Source organism: Schistocerca serialis, chromosome 5, assembly GCF_023864345.2.
Source record: "Schistocerca serialis cubense isolate TAMUIC-IGC-003099 chromosome 5, iqSchSeri2.2, whole genome shotgun sequence".
Taxonomy (NCBI): domain Eukaryota; kingdom Metazoa; phylum Arthropoda; class Insecta; order Orthoptera; family Acrididae; genus Schistocerca; species Schistocerca serialis.
The window spans coordinates 38,582,588-38,601,215 of record NC_064642.1 but is presented as its reverse complement, the minus strand read 5'-3'; the positions used below and the strand labels follow the sequence as shown (position 1 = coordinate 38,601,215).

The 18,628-nt window shown below is 39.8% G+C and overlaps 1 protein-coding gene across 1 annotated transcript in view; it reads right to left on the bottom strand.

The window, feature by feature from the left end:
* LOC126481396 (leucine-rich repeat and WD repeat-containing protein 1-like) overlaps positions 1 to 18,628 on the bottom strand; it is a 134,879-nt gene that overhangs the window by 102,384 nt on the left and 13,867 nt on the right. The window contains exon 3 of the mRNA XM_050105126.1: positions 14,602 to 14,816. Coding sequence (XP_049961083.1) covers positions 14,602 to 14,816 — 215 coding nt within the window. The remainder of the gene's footprint in view (positions 1 to 14,601; positions 14,817 to 18,628) is intronic.

Genomic DNA, 18,628 nt, shown 5'->3' with positions numbered 1-18,628 from the left:
AATGTGTTGCATTTACTGAAGGAGACCGTGGCCGCTGACGTCGCCTGCTCACACCTCGTGTCAATGCGGCCCAGCGCTCGGGGTAAACGCCTGCAGTTGAGATAAATAGCTGATTTCAGGAATTTTAATAAAATTAGTCTTACCTTCATATTAGTAAGAACTAGATACCACTACATATACGTATCTTTATGTAATGCTCATTGGCAAGAACAATTCGTTTATGCAACATTGCTGTTTTGACTAAGATCATAAAATCTATAAATCGTAACCCAATTCATATATTTGCATGCACCTACGGGATATTAAAGATGGAAACAATTTGTTTCTTTGTCATATAATTTTTAATCAAGGCAATTCGGGCAGTTGCCAGCTGATATCAAAATTGAATGTAAAGGAGGAATAAAGGAAAAGATATACGAGAAACAAATCTCGAACCCATGAACAACTGTATACTATCCTTGAAACGTGCTGATGCGGCTATCTGAAAATATCAGAGGATGAGAAAACCATCCTGTCCACTTTTCGAGGACGACATTTTCTGACAGAAAGCACACTAGGGTGAACGGCTTTAGGTTGAGACACCAGGAACCTCAAACTATGTCACCAGTACATTCACACTCTGATTCCTAGCCCCGTCACCACGCACTTCCCATGTCAAAGTGGCTGGCAGAAATGGGCGCGAACGATATGGGATTAGGTGATACAGTACTCACATCTCCTGTTTGACAGTTGTGTTATCATTCACCCATTCCACGAGGTGAGGAAATACACTTACGAAACACACTTAATTTTACATGTGGACATTACTGCACAATTATATTCTAAGTTACGAGAACTGACCTGGAGAAAAAGAGTGTATACCATGGGGGATATGTTATAGATCATGATTGTACTGTTAGTAAAGTACTGTAAAGTATATTTTATCTTATGCTTAACTTTAAAAGAAAAATCAGCCAAGGCAGTCAATAGTGAAAACTACAGCATGCTTCCAACAAACATATGAATATCGTACAATATTAGTAAAAGGAAATATAGATCGGTTTATTGGGGCAGGCCTATTCGGGAACAAAGTAAGAACAACCAAATCAATTACAGATTTGTATGTTCTGCTAGTTAAAAGAGAAGAAATGATCCGATAAAGAAATAATTCCTTCATTTATTTAGGAATGGTTCGAAATGGAAGGTGTAATTTTACTATTATAAAAATTGGCCTGGATTGAGTTGATTAGTTCCAATTTTTGAATACATTACAGCCCAATAACCAATACAAATGGAATAAAATGGGAATATAACATCTGGAAATGAGTAAGCGAGGACGTCCTTTGTCTACAAATCTGCTTCGAATATAGGGTATTAAAAACAAGTAGTCCATATTTTGCGAGCTGATAGGATGGACAGAAACAAGACAAACATATCCATTAAACAAGAGCAATGAGTCTGAAATGAATATCTAAAGAGCAATGAGCATTTCTTCACCTTTACCACTGTGAAACACATCTGTTGTTCTACTTAAAACACTTCTCTTGTACCGAAGAAGTGCGTGTAGCTCTTAAGATATGCATTTTGTCTTGTTTTAGTCCATACTGCCGACTCGCAAAGTATGGAATACCACTTTCCTTAACACCGTGTGTATATGCATTACAGAAGCAATACAAACAACGGAACAGTTAACATTAACAGTTAAATTCAATTGTGAAAAGATACGCTGCATCGCATTTGTTAACAATTTCATAATAGTACCATATTTAGAAACAAAATGAACAACATTTTGCAAGTCTTATCCGAAAATTGAGAAAATAATAACACTGGAATGTAAGAACAGCAACAAATAGTAATGGCAATGAGAAAAAGTTATAAACATATGAACACAGTAATAAAAACTGATGCCATTACAAGTATAGCACTTCAGCCACGTCAGGACCAGAATGAGAGAGAAATAGACGCTTAACAAAAGTAAAACGAAGAACAGCACTAGCAAACCATTTATGTTTACGAATAATGTTCTTTCAAGTAAACATACATGTCACAGAAGTATAGAAACACACTGCAAAATGGATTATGTAGAGTACTCTTTTCTTTGTAAGTGAAAGATGGGATCTGAAAAAATGAAGTATGGTCCGCCTACATGTAACAGGATACTGAATGTAGTGGAAAAAGACCAAAACAAGGTAGAAGGAGATAGAAACAAATCGCAGAGTTGTATAAGAAGTAACTGTGGAGAGAAGCCTAAGAATAGAAAAGGTAAGTAGGAAAATGAAATTTATATATATCAGTTATTTATACACGGCGTCTTCCTTACACATACAATTATGGAACGAGGCACTAAGGAAGAAACTAAGATGATGCCCGGGAAAGCTGTATTTCACGGCCATCAGTATCAAAGCAAGGTGGAGAAATCAAAATTATACAACTGACAGAGTAGACGCTTCGATAAGAAGTAGAGCTTATCAAAGTAATGAATAAATTGTAGGAAAACCCGGAAATACTCTTAATTGTTCCACACGTCCACTGTTCATACCTGCAGAAGATATATTTCACAGTCCGGGTACGGCATTTCAGCACTCGGCTTCATAAAGGAATTCAGTATGTTAATGTAGGCCTCTGCGTTGAGAATTCCCTCTGTTCTCCAGAGACAACCTGCCTCATGAGCCGAAATATAGTTCCATGCAGCTACAGAGAACCGTCCACATTTTTGTCTTTCGTTAAGATACATTGGCAGGAAGCGTTGTCCTAGTGGGCGGTATACCTAACGCAAAAAACATTTGCGTGTTAATGCAAATATTCACAAATTCAGGGGTCATATTTACTTATCAGATGAGGGATGAACTACTAAAATCATGATATAGGGAACTGTTTATATTTATTATTTTGTGCCTACTACAAATGTAGTCACTAACAGCATAAACTAATAAATTTATGGAGAAAATTTAGTCTCTCTCCTGAACAGGGGCGTCGCTACAGAAAAAAATATTTTTTCATCCGAAAAGATTACTCTAGTCCAGTCAAAGTTGATATATTCTGCTGCAAAAGCCATGCGGTCAATCTTCTGATAGTCGGTCAATGGCTGCTTCATAGCAGCTCTCCGACAATATGATCCGGCGTCTATCAGTCTCCTCGCAACAGTCTTTCCGCTGCCGGGAAACTGAGATATCTCTTTCAGGCCACAGCAACTGAGGAATGGATTAGCACACATATTCTCCAAAACAAGTTGATCATCTGCTGCAGTAGACACACGGGGCCGGCCACTTCCTCTTTTCCACCCTATATAGCCCCTTTCCTGGTATTCTTTCTACCAGCGTCTAGCTGTTCTTGCCGGTAACTTTTCTCCAGCTTCTGATGCCGAGTAGTTGCCATGCTCAATCAGTGCAACCACACGCACCCTACTCTCTCGATTCCACTGCGACTGTCGCCCTTGTGACATTACCACACGTTTTAAAAGAGAACCATTTACAGCTCAGTGGAGAAAAAAAAAAAAGACTGACAAAATAAAATAATATCTTTTTTCAGTTATCTGACACACAAAAATATAAACTTCGTTTAAATGCTTTGTCAAGAATCACTGTTAAGAAAGAAACAATAATCATTAGGGAAGATATTAAACGATGCTGTTGTTCATTTAGGTCAGACCACAAATAGGCAATGAAAGATAAATTAAGGTTTCTGTCCCATTCATGTAATCCATTTGACTTATTACATGAGTAACATGTTGAAAAGACCTGGCGTCCTCTTGACACTGCCACTCGCAGCATGTGACATGATGAGCAGTGTGCCCAGACAAGTGGTGTTTGTGTTGACGAAACAGGAACGCTGTGGCAGCCACTGTGATGTAGAAACAGCACTCGGTCTTGACCATGATCACATCACTCGACTACCCAAAAACTGATTCCCATTCTCAAATCCAATGGAACTAGTGAAATCTGCGTTACCCGACTTTTTATCATCACAAAAACACCCTTCCCATACACTACCAGACTCTAAAGCATTCATGAAATGAGTTTTTCGAAAAGTATATAAATCACTTCTGCATCTTGTGACGCAAAACATGGGTATTGTTACTGCTCACAGTGTTGTATTCCAGGACCTGCTGACAGCAGTCCCTTCTTCAGAAGTGGTCTTCTGTATTTTCGAATCGCTGCTCAAATGATTTGATGCTCTAAAGCAAGTCAGAGCTTTATGGGTGTCTAACTTATGGTGTGACTAACACTCGATATAACGTGTTAAGAAAACTCTGAGGCCGGAAACAATGAGAAAAGTTTGAAAACATTTCAGTGCGCCATCAAGGAATGGGCTGAAATTAAAATTAATGATGGCCGCAAGCGAAATGCTACCTAACGTGACCAGATATTCTTTCAATTACACGTTGGAAGTAGTTCCCATATGAGTACATTGACGCTTTTGTATCAAGATCATATTTTGGTCTATCAGGAACTAAATTCGACGGACACTGGTCCAATGTCAAGGCAGTACATCAAACCCTCCCCACGCTCGCTATGGTCAACTTGCTCCTTTTCTTTCATTCGGGCTGGTGTGTGCTGCAAATTGAAAGGCTCGTTCAGAGGTTCTGAGCGCTTTTATAAGCACAATTTTCTGATTTCATCACGGTAAACGCTACGTATAGGTGTTATTTCTCTTTCCTTGGTGTATAGCCTTTAATAAAAGGGTAATGAGCAGCAGTAAAATTAAGTAAGGGTATGCAGAGGGCATTAGGTCACTAAATGAGACAATGGTAGTCTTAGGCGTGGTTTCCAATGTGGGCAGCAAAATAACTGCTGCCGCAGAAGTAAGAAGGATATGAAATGTTGTCTGGAAATAGAAACAATAGCTTTATTGAACAAGAAAACCTGCTAATTCCAAAAATGAATTCCAATATCAAGGTGTAAACTCCAAAAGTATTTCTCTCTGTTTCTGCTGTTATTTGATGATGTAGGTAAGCACGGACAGTGGTAATATATGGGCTTTAACCATGATACGAGTCACAGACGTGGGAATATTACTCAAAGGGTTAACAATTAGGTTTTCTGCTCCTTTTAGACATGTAGGCATTCCGCCATATCTGTCATTCGGACTGCATTGTATCCGCATCCGTTCGTGAAGAATTCCTGCTACGGAAACAGAATCTTCTTGCCACTAACATAGTCAAGGACTCACAACGTTGTACGCCTTACTTGGAAACTGTGTTTGTATGAGAATGATTTTCGGTTGTGGGACTACATTGTATCTGCTACATCCATTTACGTAGATCATGTAACTAATGAGGAAGTATTGAATAGGATTGGGGAGAAGAGAAGTTTGTGGCACAACTTGACCAGAAGAAGGGATCGGTTGGTAGGGCATGTTCTGAGGCATCAAGGGATCACCAATTTAGTATTGGAGGGCAGCGTGGAGAGTAAAAATCGTAGAGGGAGACCACGAGATGAATACACTAAGCAGATTCAGAAGGATGTAGGTTGCAGTAGGTACTGGGAGATGAAAAAGCTTGCACAGGATAGAGTAGCATGGAGAGCTGCATCAAACCAGTCTCAGGACTGAAGACCAGAACAACAACAACAACAACAACAACAACATCCATTTAATATTTTCTTGTCATCTCGATCAAATATTGTCAATAATTATCGCAGAAGGTGTGGTCTTGAGTTAGGAAACGTATTTCAGTTCAAAATGGTCGCTTCATGCAAAAGGTGGTCGTACTCTTCATGTTTCACATTGGGAGCTGTATATGTCAGCTACGATTATGGTAAGGGCAGTATTTACTACTGTGCGAACAAGGCACTGATGCAGTAAAGTGCTCAATTTATATAACTATAGCTGTTTTTTTTCATTAGTTGCAGTTTTTCTGCAGAAGCTTGATCTTATCAATTCCTTCCACTAGCCCTCTTTTTTAAGTTCCAATGCCTAAAGTACCAAACTGCTAGTCATCAGGCCCTAGATGTAGAAACTACTTACACTAACTTAAAATAACTTATTCGAAGGACAACACACACATCCATGCCCGGGGGAGGACTCGAACCTCCGGCAGAAGCCGCCGTGAAATCTGACACGTCGCAATAGACCGCGCGGCAACTACTATTCTAAAGGTCAAAACTGAGAGACTGTTCTTAAGCCTCCGTATCATATGTGTTTCGAAAACCTCTCAGGATTTGCGACAGTAGTATTCTTCGCGAATGCCAATTTACAACAACAAAACAAGACTAAGTCCCTGAAGAGACTAGAATTATCTGTCTGGGACCCGAATTTGTGTTGTTTACATCATCTCGGTGTCAAACAAGACGGTAACAGTCACTGAAGCAATAAACGAGGTTATTATTGATGTATTAACTATGGCAGCTATATCCTAGTCATATATAATAAATTTCACGGAAGCTGATGAGTATAAGTACACAATTCATTGGTCAATTTCAGCGGTGTAATGTGCTATCGGATTGGCTTCTGGCAGCGCAGCTTCACTAGGGCTGACAAACAGGCTGTGGATAGCTGTGAGGCCTTTCTGATCTGTCCAATGCCTTACTCATATTGCTACTGTTTTTGATACTTGGTAGACGTATTGAAAGGGTTTGGCACGCCTGTGGTCATTCACTCTCTTTCAGGACTGGTGCCGAAGGACCATGCTCAATCCCCAAAATATTGTCTTTTTATATTGACGAGTAATCTGGATAGTCATATAACGTTCATGTGCCATCTACATGGCAAATTTAATATTGCGATCCTAGGACCTATCCTGCAATACGTTTTGTATTTCATAATCGGAACTATCTGCATTAACCATCATCAGAGCAATGTCAGGTAACAGAATGCAGCAGTGCCTTGGTAGCTACTTGGAGACCTGCTTGAGTCGTGTACTAAGGAAAGGGTAGTTGCGGGTTCACATTGTATTACACTAGCGAGAAGTACCGACTTTTCCTTTTTCTCTGCAAACATCCAGAACTAAACTCAGTAACAAAATGCTAAGAATATATTTGCATTGTGCCAACTCAAAGATCAACCTATTTTTATAGATGTTTATATTCACAGCCATTCTCATTGTGCATTGCAATAAACTTCATTCATTATTTGCTTGTTCTTGTTACGAATATTATTGCCATTCTCTCACTTTCAAGAGTTTTCACATCCATATTGAGTATCGATGCACATTAAGACTAGCTATGAAAGAAGGGTCTGCTTCAGGAACTCCAAGCAATAAAACACAAAAAACAACGCAGGAAGGGTTTGAACAACTACTTTCATGCAGAGACATGCATTTGGAATCTGTTCACCATTACGGGGTCAAACAAGAGAGTAACATTACTCAAACAATGATCAGGCTACTTAGTATATAATAGAGCATACAGATTTCAAGGAGGAAACGTATGAAGACGCAGACTTCCTCGTTATCAATATGTGCGGCATATCTTTCGTGTTAACGAAAGTAATATCCCGCTTTACCTCCTCTTACATCTCAGATGAAATGAATGCCATGAGGAATCGAATATTTGTTGACTGCGTCTCTTCTTGCTTCCATCCTTACCAACATATTTCTTCATTCTCGTGGTAATCATGACATTCTATATGTATGCTGCAAAAGATTGCACGTGGACACATTCGACATCGAGGTGCAAAGCGTATGGTATCTTAAGTTATATTCCATTCAAGTAAGCTTCCGATGTATTTTTACTTAGTTTGTATTTTTAGATGATTATGAACGTTACGGAAAATTATCTCACATGTTTTGTGTTGAATGAGAAACATTGAATCATCCGTTTTGCTTTCCCTACGTTGAAATGATATAATGTCGGCGTCAACAGCCTTCTTCCACGCCGGAAGCTGAAACTTGTATCGTTCTGGATTAGTGCTAATTGAATGTCTCAAATGTATACACAGCCCACAAGGCGACGTCAGAAACTATCAGGGGAGAACGCCGCATAAAAACCAAACGTGCGCGCGTGTCTCCACTCTGAAGAACCGTATCGGACAGTCACCACAAGCATTTCGCTAGAGAGTTGCCTCGTAAGAGAGCCGAGAATTGACAGCATTGTAGCAAGTATTTGTCAACACTGTGATAGTGCATTTACCTCCGGGTGTAGGCCGGCATTACCTCCTTACATTCACTTGACATTCGTTTTCCACATCGAAGACTCATACGATATAATCCACTGTAAGATGAGACACTTAGGAAGTATATTTAATTTCTGGACGCCAAGAACGGCATTCTTCACATAAGTAATACCTGTTTGTGTGTTTAAGGTTGCATTTTGAGGCTCAGGCAACGTCGCAGTAACTATAGTCCGCGTGTTGCTGCCAGTGTGTTGTTAGCTCAGAGGTTCCCTTGTGCGTTGCGATGCTACTGCTATACGACATAGCAGTTCCAATCTTGGTGGAAGCCGCTGACTACAACCTTTTATTTTCCATTTTAATTAATAAAGTTGCAAACTGCTAGTAAAAATTCCTTATACGAAATCTGAAGAATGCCTTTAAACATCAATCTTCACCCGATTTCGACTTAGTAAATTATGTTAATATCATGGATGTCTGCTTTGCAAATGCCAAGGTGCTTCACTGTAAAATAGATCCTGAAAAGATTCAAACCGACTGTCAACGATATAAATTTGAGCTTCCTTCGTCATATAGGTCTAACATGTCAGGAGGTTGTTTATGAAGTGCACATGTTGATTAATATAGTTCCTCTCTTCTAAATCTTTGCAATAGCGTTTAACTGTAGACGTTTTCTGACACCGGCGTTAGCAATTCCTTTCCGTTCTCTGAAACCCCAAAACAATAAATTTTTCTGCTTTAAATCTGATGACCTTAACTATCACTTCTGATCAACATTAAATACTTCATGAACCCATACATGGAACTACAAATGTGCAGTGTTCCTGCACTGACCAGTGTTACGTGGCTTTATGCTTAATTTGTATCTTTACTACTTTTTATCTATATAAATGAGGAATTATTGGTTTTGCTGTTTAACAACTTTTTAATGACTGTGGAAGTATTACACGCATCGGGTCCCACCATACGTTTTACATGAACCTTTGAAGACTCCATCGATTTGTTTACAAAGAGAAAGCAGACTATCTCTTCTTTTGACATTGTCCAACAACGACCTAGGAAACTCGAAGCCCTCGCGGCCCAGGCTCTTCCATGGCTCGCGGTAGTTTGCAGCATTCGTATTATTCCTTGCCCACTTGCCGCTATGTCGAGCTTTCGTGGTGATCGTTGGTCAACTTCTTCTGCATTATCTGCAACATAAATAAACTTTCTTGCCGCAGTATTTCTGAAAACCCAAAAACAAACTTAAAGAACATAATAATAATAAGTGTTCTTACAATTATTTGTATAAGTCTTGGTTGATTTAATGAGGGGTGGGACAGGCCTAAGCCTTGTGACACCACAAATGCTACAGAGCATACATTGCAAGGTATTCACACAGTTTATCGCATAGACTTACCATAAGGAATGAAACAAGAACTGTAATACACTTTACACCACAGACGCTCTCTCTGTCTTGACGAAAACATCCGAACATTGACCAAAAGTTGCACAAATAATTGACTTTGAAAGGAAAAGAAACGAGGTATGAAGCATTTATAAATTCATCGAATGTAGTGAGGTGGTTTAATTTCATCGCAGTCTATAAAATTAATTTCGGGCCATACTCAACTCTTGCCGGTTAATGTAATATAATACCCGCGTACTAATCACGGCGTCTGTCTCCATTGCTTTTGAGTGTGAATGGAAATTGTAGAAATTTTCTGTGGAGCAACATTTAATAATAAAGCGTTTTAAATCATCAAAAGCGATGAGCGGTAGCAGGTGCTTTCGATGAAGAACGGGGGAGCGCAGCGCCACTGCTGTCGCCACAGCCGCTGCCGGTAGCCAGCAAATGGATCCCGGAGCTTTGCAGCATACGACGGGTCCAGAGGAGGACAGTCTGCAGGAAATCTTCCGCAAAATAGTTACTGGATAACATTTTGATATCAGTGTGTCAGAAAGCGAAATAGATTGAGTCTGCGCTACCATTACATTCATGTCTTCAGCATTCAGACAGAAGAGGCTATAAAAATATTTTGCGCCAACTGCTCTCGATCCACTGACATGATGAACAGAAACAACGCACGCTACCGCTAGACCACAGGCGTAACCAGCCTATGGTTTCTCTATCATGGGATAAGTTTTCCTCCAGGAAGTGCCGCAGTCTACAGTGTTGCCAGATTGTGCAGATAACTGGACTTAGAGAATAAGCAAGTTGGCCAGTTTATTTGTCCCATGTCGCGATCGGCGCGGACTTAGCCTCTGAAGCGGCCGGCAGCCGGTCGAGTTTTATGTCAAAGAGTGTACATGTGATCTCACAAAGGAAAATTTCAATGTCTGATTTTATATATAAATAAACATGCGAATTGCACAGATTTTTCACTTATCTGTTTCTGTGCCAACATCTACACTAGCATGCTGAAGACCAACATTGCAGCCTGAGTTTATCTACATCAAAATTGCTAAAAAGTGCAGCGTCAACAAAGCAACCCCTCCACCTCCCCTGGTCCCCTGTCTAAGCTTAAGCTCCCAACTGAACCTAGCTGCCCTACCCCCACCACCTCATCCCTGTATGCTCCCACAAGCAGCACTTTACAGTCCCCAACCCTAACCTGCTACCCCTTTCCCTGCCCCTCCCCACCCCAGCCTCCTCTCACCCCTGCCACCCAGATAGCTTCCCCCATCATGCACAGCTGCTCACAGTCTGGTCTCAGCAACCAGAGACAGTGGTCATGTGTGTGCGAGTTGTGTGTGTCCATGTCCAGAAGAAGGCCTGTTGGGCGAAAGCTTCCTTGCTTAGCTATCTTTTGGTTATGCCTGCCTGTGACTCAACATCTACACCTGAAAAAGAAAGGCCCATAAACTTTACTCTGGGGTATATCACAAAAAGGGGACTCTTGTTGCAACTGGACCACCTTGTGAGGATTTGCTGACCCCAAATGAGCACATTATGTGTGTCCACATTTCCATTTAGGTGAAATGTCAATCCATTACTTAAGGGAACATGATCCAGAAAATCTTCATCATCATGTAGCAATATTTCATTTTCAAAGTTTCTAATGGAAGAGACAGGAAATAGTGCATGCACATGTGCATAGGTATACAAACATAAACTGCTTGAAGTGCTCTTTCATTCGATGTATTATTTGTAACTGTACATTGGATGTAATAAATGTTACAAAACCTTAAAACCTTGATATTTATTTTGAAACATATGGTATAATAAATGTAAATGTTCCACATTTTAACCCTTTAACTGATCTGTTTGAATCCCTTGAATTCACAACGGTTTGGTGCCCAGTGCGGGGAAATTTCATTTGTGATGGGCATGTCAAATTTTGGAATTCACTGCTGAATAGACTAAATTTTCACATTACAAAGAATTTTGGAAAAATATAGAAAAACATAAAAAACTGGGTTAGTTTTCATAGATTTGAGTATCTGTTATTTAAAATATTACAAGAAATATATAAAGATAATCAATACATGTCAGAAAAAAATCGGTAATATACTTTCACACAAAATTAGGACAAGCAAAATCATGTTACAGAGTTGTCCCATGTCAGTAGTGCTATTCAAAGCAAATATTCATATTAGTCTCACAAATGTAGGGATTGTAGATGGCACATATTTGCACCATGTATTATTTGCTGATGACTAAGTCTTCAAGAAGAGAGGGATGTGGATTATACAGGGTTATTCTAAACGACGGACCCATTTTCAAAACTTCATATTTATTGAATAGTGTCATATGAGTGGAGGGGACAAAATAATAGTAAATGATTAATAATTGCTGCTTGAATAATTAAAAAGAAAATTGATTGGAAAGAATAACCGAAAGAAATCTGAAGATAATTTATAAATTGTACACATACCCTGGGTGAATTTTAATTGGTACTAATATTAACAGACCTTCAATGGCAATACATTTAAGATCAGTACTCAGATTTTCAGTTACATACTGTTTCACATTAGTTCCACTGTCCGTAGTGCTGATTACAACAATGCAGATACTGCACTGGGTTGCTGCAGAATCCTTGAACTTAATCTCAATTCGAATTCAAATTTTTTTTTTTTTTTAAAAAAAAAGACATAGCTGCTTACATCCATGAATCAGCACAGTTTTAGAAAGCATTGCTCAAGCGAAACTCGGCTTGCCCTTTTCTCACATGATATACTGCAAGCTATGGATGAAGGGCAACAGGCAGATTCCGTATTTCTAGATTTCCATAATGCATTTGACATAGTGTCCCATCACAAGCTTTTAACAAAGGTATGAGCATGTGGAATAAGTTCATAGATATGTGTCTCAAAAAGTTCTTAAATAATAGAAGACAGTATGTTGCTTAACAGCATGCGTTCATCAGAGACAAGGGTATCATCAGCAGCGCCCCAGGTAAAAGTGATAGGACCACTGTTCTCTATATACATAAATGATTTATATCTAAAAACAAAGATGATGAGACTTACCAAACAAAAGCGCTGGCAGGTCAATACACACACAAACAAACACAAACATACACACAAAATTCTAGCTTTCGCATCCAACGGTTGCTTCGTCAGGAAAGAGGGAAGGAGAGGGAAAGACGAAAGGCTGTGGGTTTTAAGGGAGAGGGTAAGGAGTCATTCCAATCCTGGGAGCGGAAAGACTTACCTCCGCTAATTTCAAGTTGCCGCCGCTCATACCTCACCTGTCTTTTAACAACATCTTTGCCTCTTTACTTCCGCCTGGACTGACATCTCTGCCCAAACTCTTTGCCTTTACAAATGTCTGCTTGTGTCTGTGTATGTGCGGATGGATGTGTGTGTGTGTGTGTGTGTGTGTGTGTGTGTGTGTGTGGGCGCGCGCGCGAGTGTATACCCGTCCTTTTTCCCCCCAAAGGTAAGTCTTTCCGCTCCCGGGATTGGAATGACTCCTTACCCTCTCCCTTAAAACCCACATCCTTTCGTCTTTCCCTCTCGGAATGTTTCCCTCTATTATATACATAAATGATTTGGCAGACAGGGTGGGCAGCAATCCACAGTTGTTCGCTGATGATGCAGTGGTGACTGTAAGGTGTCGAAGTTGAGTGACTGTAGGAAGATACAAAACAACTCGGACAAAATTTCCAGTTGGTGTGATGAATGGCAGCTAACCCTCTATGTGGAAAAATAAAGTTATCACTGATGAGAAGGAAAAAAAAAAAATTATCTTAATATTTGGATAAAACATCAGAAGTGTACTGCTTGACACAGTCATGTCTTTTGAATATCTGGGTGTAATGGTCGTTTGAATATCTGGGTGTAATGTTGCAAAGCGATATGAAATTTAACGAGCACTTGAGGACTGTGCTAGGGGAGGCAAATTGTCAACTTCGGTTTATTGGGAGAATTTTGGAGAAGTGTGGTTTACCTGTAAAGGGAACCACATACAGGACACTAGTACACATACAACAGGATACTAGTACAACCTATTCTTCAGTATTGCTCAACTGTTTGTTATCCGTAAGAGGTTGGATTGAAGGAGGACATTGAAGCAATTCAGAGGTGGGCTGAGATTTTTTACTCGTAGGTTCAAACAACACAATCCTTGTAGGGAAGGCAATGTTCTTTTTGAGGAACACTATTTACAAAATTTAGAGAACCGGCATTTCAAGCTGTCTGCAGAACAATTCTGTAGTCTCCAACACATTGTATAAGGGCCACAAAGGTAAGATTTGAGAACTTAGGGCTCATACAGAGCCATATAGACAGTCTTTTTTATCTTGTTCTATTTGTGAGTGGACTGGGAAAGGAAATTACTAGCAGCAGTACCGGGTACCCTCTGCAACACACCAGAAGGTAGATTGCGGTATTTGATTTGGAAGTAGATACTTTGAACAGTTATCAGAAAAATGATGAAGCAGCATCAATGAAAATTTCAGGGGTGATAAAGCTTTCCCAAAATAGGAAAAGGCAGCAGAAGAGCCTGTCACTAGCCTTCTCCACTCACACAAAAGGAACTCTAGTAGCTTTTGTGTCAGTGAAGAAACAGTTAAGTATTAGTGTTTAAGCATGGGGATAGTAATTTCTTTCAGCATTGCTGTTGATCCTCGTGCACTGACAGTAGTGTGCTATCACCAGTCCCTAATATGTTCACATGTCAATGTTATTGCAAAAATTTTTAAAGGTTTGAGAAAGATAGAATGAGGAAGCTGGTACCCCACTTGTCAGTCAGAGTCTTTTAATAAAGAGGAGGACATCCACCTTTTTTGAGCTCTGAAACTAGCATTTTTCCACTGGTACACTGTTATTCCTTGCCAGTATTATGAACTTAAAAATGTGTCAACAAAAATCTCTTATCTAATACATAACAAATCCTCCATTGCACAATTTTAAGAAACTGAATGAAGGATGGTCAGACATATACAAACTGAAGTAAACAAAGTTATGAGTTAAGAATTATAAAAAGAAGTTACAGCTGGATTACAAAGTCTCATCTCTCTACTTGATACTTTCTCTATCAAAAAGGGGTTAACTTTATGTGGCCTCTGACGAAATATGAGAGACATCCAACTCTTTGAAAATGGAATTAACTACGTAACAGGCTAGAAGTAAAACATACATTATCCTTACCGAATAGGATCTCACAATGTTCTTTGTGGAAAAGCAAACTTGTTATGGCAACACTGGAAGGGCATTTGAGCCTGTGAGTGTAAAAAAGTGCACCATTTTGTGGATGTAGCAGATGAATGATACATCTAGTACCTCCTGCAGCCACAATGCTAATTTTCCCACTCCCTGAGCATTCAGGTGCAATCCAAGACCATGAGAGAGTATAAAAAATTTCCCTGTAATACAAACATTTTATTAAAACTAAAATTAAAATCATATATTCAACTGCAATACTATGACCTTTCTTAAACAAGTATCTACTATGATAAATTAACTAGTTATTCAAGCAGCCATCTTTTCTTAATCATAAATTAGAATGTATGCAGTTTTAGCTAACATTCTTTACCTATTAATTTGTGACCACACTCTATTAATATCATAAAATCAAATTCAAATTTTTACATGCCAGTATTACTTCTAATTACTAATTTACAAGAGCTATTTGTAATCACACAGTTTGCTTTCGTGTTTGCCTTACTTCACTTAATTTAGTAACTGGGAAATCAACACTACTCTAGTCACAAAATCATGTAATTAGGTATATGTACAACACAACCAGTAGACTGAACACAACTTTACTCCACATAAGCATTAACAACTTGAACATAGTATTTAAGTAAAATCCAGCAGGAACCAATTGTGCACACAGAGAGAATTCAGGCCACTTTAAATAGACTTGAGCCCATGGCGCTCTCTCTCTCTCTCTCTCTCTCTCTCTCTCTCTCTCTCACACACACACACACACACACACACACACACACACACACACACACACACACACACACACACGTATGCTGAGGCACCCTCTGCAGATGACATAGCACAGCCACATGCATGGCCTTTTTAAAGTATGTTCACGTGTCACTGCATTCCTCCTTTCTCATGGAGATCATGGAGTCTTCAGTTGTACATGCTCTCCCCGTCTGCTGGACTCTGGCTAAGGTGGCATGCTAAAATGGAAGCATGCAGTCTGAAATGCTTCAGGCACAGATGCATTCTGTAATCACTTTCCCGTGTCAAATCAATGAGCAACACCGGCAATGCAGAGGCTATTTAACCTCAGGTATCGACTGGTGATGGTGCTCGTGGTGCTGATGATACTGGTATCAGAAGTTGCTCAGGAATGGGTGACAGAACCCCTGATAATGGTCTCAGAAGCAATAGAGGAACTGCTGGTTCGGCCACTGAGGAAAGATGCCTTTGCCTGCGCAGGAGTGGAGAACCAGGAGCAGCAGGTAATGTGATACCGATGTAGACTGGCTTGGTGATGGTGTGACAACAGGGGGTGCCCAGCCGTCCATGCGAAGGCAAAGCTTAGATCATGGTGCCTCAAGCAGAGGCTGTCCTCTGTGTGGATATCACAGAGATACCGCCCCTGGCATCTGGTGCTGACAGCTGCAATCTATTTAGGACAACGTCTGAAACAGATAGCTACACCTGGCCGGAAGAAGCACAGCATCTGCATGAACTGACATCCAGATGGAGGACACAGGGGTGTAGCAGTGTCCTCAGCTGGTACCTGTGGGGTGGCTCTGCCAGCCTCTTCTTGCTGAAAGGCATGAAACAGTACGAGTAGAGAAACTGATCTAACACAACTTCGGATGAAGAGTTGGGAACACATTTTTTCATCTGAGTTTTGAATGTCTGCACTAGGCATTCCGTCTCACCGTTAGGTTGTCGACAGAATGGTGGGGCGAAGATTTGATGGATACCAGGAGAATCACAAAGTACCACAACTCTTGCAATGAAAATTGTGGAACATAATCCGACACTAATGTTGTGGGTAAGCCTTTGGGTCAAAAAAAATTGCACAAGGCTGTGATGGGTGGAGGGTGAAGCTTTGACAATGCCAGCCACTCGTGCTGGCGAAACGTCAGAAAAATCATTAGATGAACGTCGGCCGAAGAACCCGAGACAGAAGCCAATAGGCAGTTTGTCAACATACCATATGTTTAGCTCTTTCAGTTTTAGCACCAAGGGAATGATACTGAAGAGATTGTCAGTGTAGACTATGTGGTTCTTTCCGTGAATGTCATGACACAGATGGAGCAAATAATCTCCTGCTGCCCCACGTTCAGATATATTACTGTGTCCTCCTCCAGCACCATGAAACAGTTCAGAGCAACACACATAACCAGACACACCTGCACTCACTCATTTTGTAGTCCCATTTCTTGGGCCTTTTGGGAAGGTACTGCTTCCATGGTGATCTCCCTTTTAACAGAATCAGGACCTCATCAACACTGGGAAATTCTTCAGCTTCAAGAGCCTTGTGATAGTTGTCATGCAAGGCTTCCAAAATTGGTCATAATCTGATAGCTTTGTCAGTATTGTATGGAGGAATTGTAGAAACATCTTTGAAACAGTGTGGTTCTTCATATCTTCTGCAAGACATAGCATCAGCAATCAAGTTCATGCACAAGCCAGTTTCCTCAGACCAATACTGACATACTCTTGGATATCTGAAGTACTTTTCTGTTCTCATGTGCATATAAGCTGGTCTGCTCAACTATTTCAGCAATGAGTTTCTCTGGAAATAGCTTCATAAAGAAATCAAGGGGACTTTTTCCAGTAATGCACACTTTTGTGGCACAATAACTAAATTGTCCAATTCACTGAACCAAATCGCATTCCTTTAGGACATTAAGTTGATATTCCTGGTTCTGAAGGATCTCTTCGAATTCCACTTTCAACCCCAGTATGATTTGTTGCACTTGTTTCATTGTTGGCAATATTTTCATTGTCAGTGTCACTTGTTTCGGAGGATATATTACAAGTATCAGTGATGAGGTCCACTTCAAATGATGGGTCGTCGTCAGAGTCATCACTCCAACCCAAATCATCATCTGAGACAGCTTCCAAAATTTGTAGAATTTCTGCATCACTGATAATCTGGCAAAAGTTCTTACTTCATTCTTTATTTGAAAGAATTCTATCGTCCTCTAATATCTTGGCTGATGAATGTAGCCTGTCTGTCATCCTAAAGGAATAATATAGATTTACTCACTTTTTGGAAAGTAACTATAAAATCGTGTATGCATATAAAACTAATTTTCTGATGTTTGGCTACAGCCACTATCTACATCTGTATAATCAAAACTGACTACGTGACCGAGTGCTACATACAGTAAAATAGGTACTATAAAACAACAGAGGAGAAGAAAGTCGATATTCTGTATGTACTGAAGACAGTAGTGTAAGGTCATCTTGACTGATAAAGTTCTCAAACGAAGACACAAGTAATTTTTTATGACAAACCATTTATACAATTCAGGTATGTGCAAAAAGTGTCAATCTGTAATAATCATTAACAAACTTATTATAACACATACCTCTCCAGAGACAGCAGTACTTTCCTCACAGAACAATTTCAAACTTTCACAACACAGCTCTATGGCTATACCAAGAATGGGGTGACAAATCTAAGGTTCCCGCACGCCAAACACCTATACTGCCATCTGGGAGACATTCTTGCAACTATTATTAGTCCTCATATGAGGTACCAGTGCTTTTACGGTCACCCCAGATGTCAAAGATGACAGAAATGAGCTGAAATTTAAGTGCCCTCATTTGAGGATGTGACGCATGAAAGGGTTAACCTATCTTTTATGAAATAATGGTAATTAAGAATTTATATTTGCAGTGCAAAATGGATTTTTGTGCATTATATGCAATTAGGAATAAGATGATGAGAATTTTTCATAAAAATGACAATTAGAGGTGTGTTAATTAGCATACATTTGATTAATTGTATATTGGCCAGGAACTGACCCATGATCTGTACGTGGGCAGATGAGCATTCTACTACCCAACCACGATGCTTGTAAAAAAAAGAAGAAGAAGAAGAAGAAGAAGAAGAAGAGAAAGACTTTTTAAGAGTTGCATCAAATTGCTTTGGCTGATCTATATTTGAGTTCTGGACTTCACATATCATAAAGATAAAAAAATTACAAAAATCCAATTGCTGTGTAGTCTCCTGTGTAGTCTG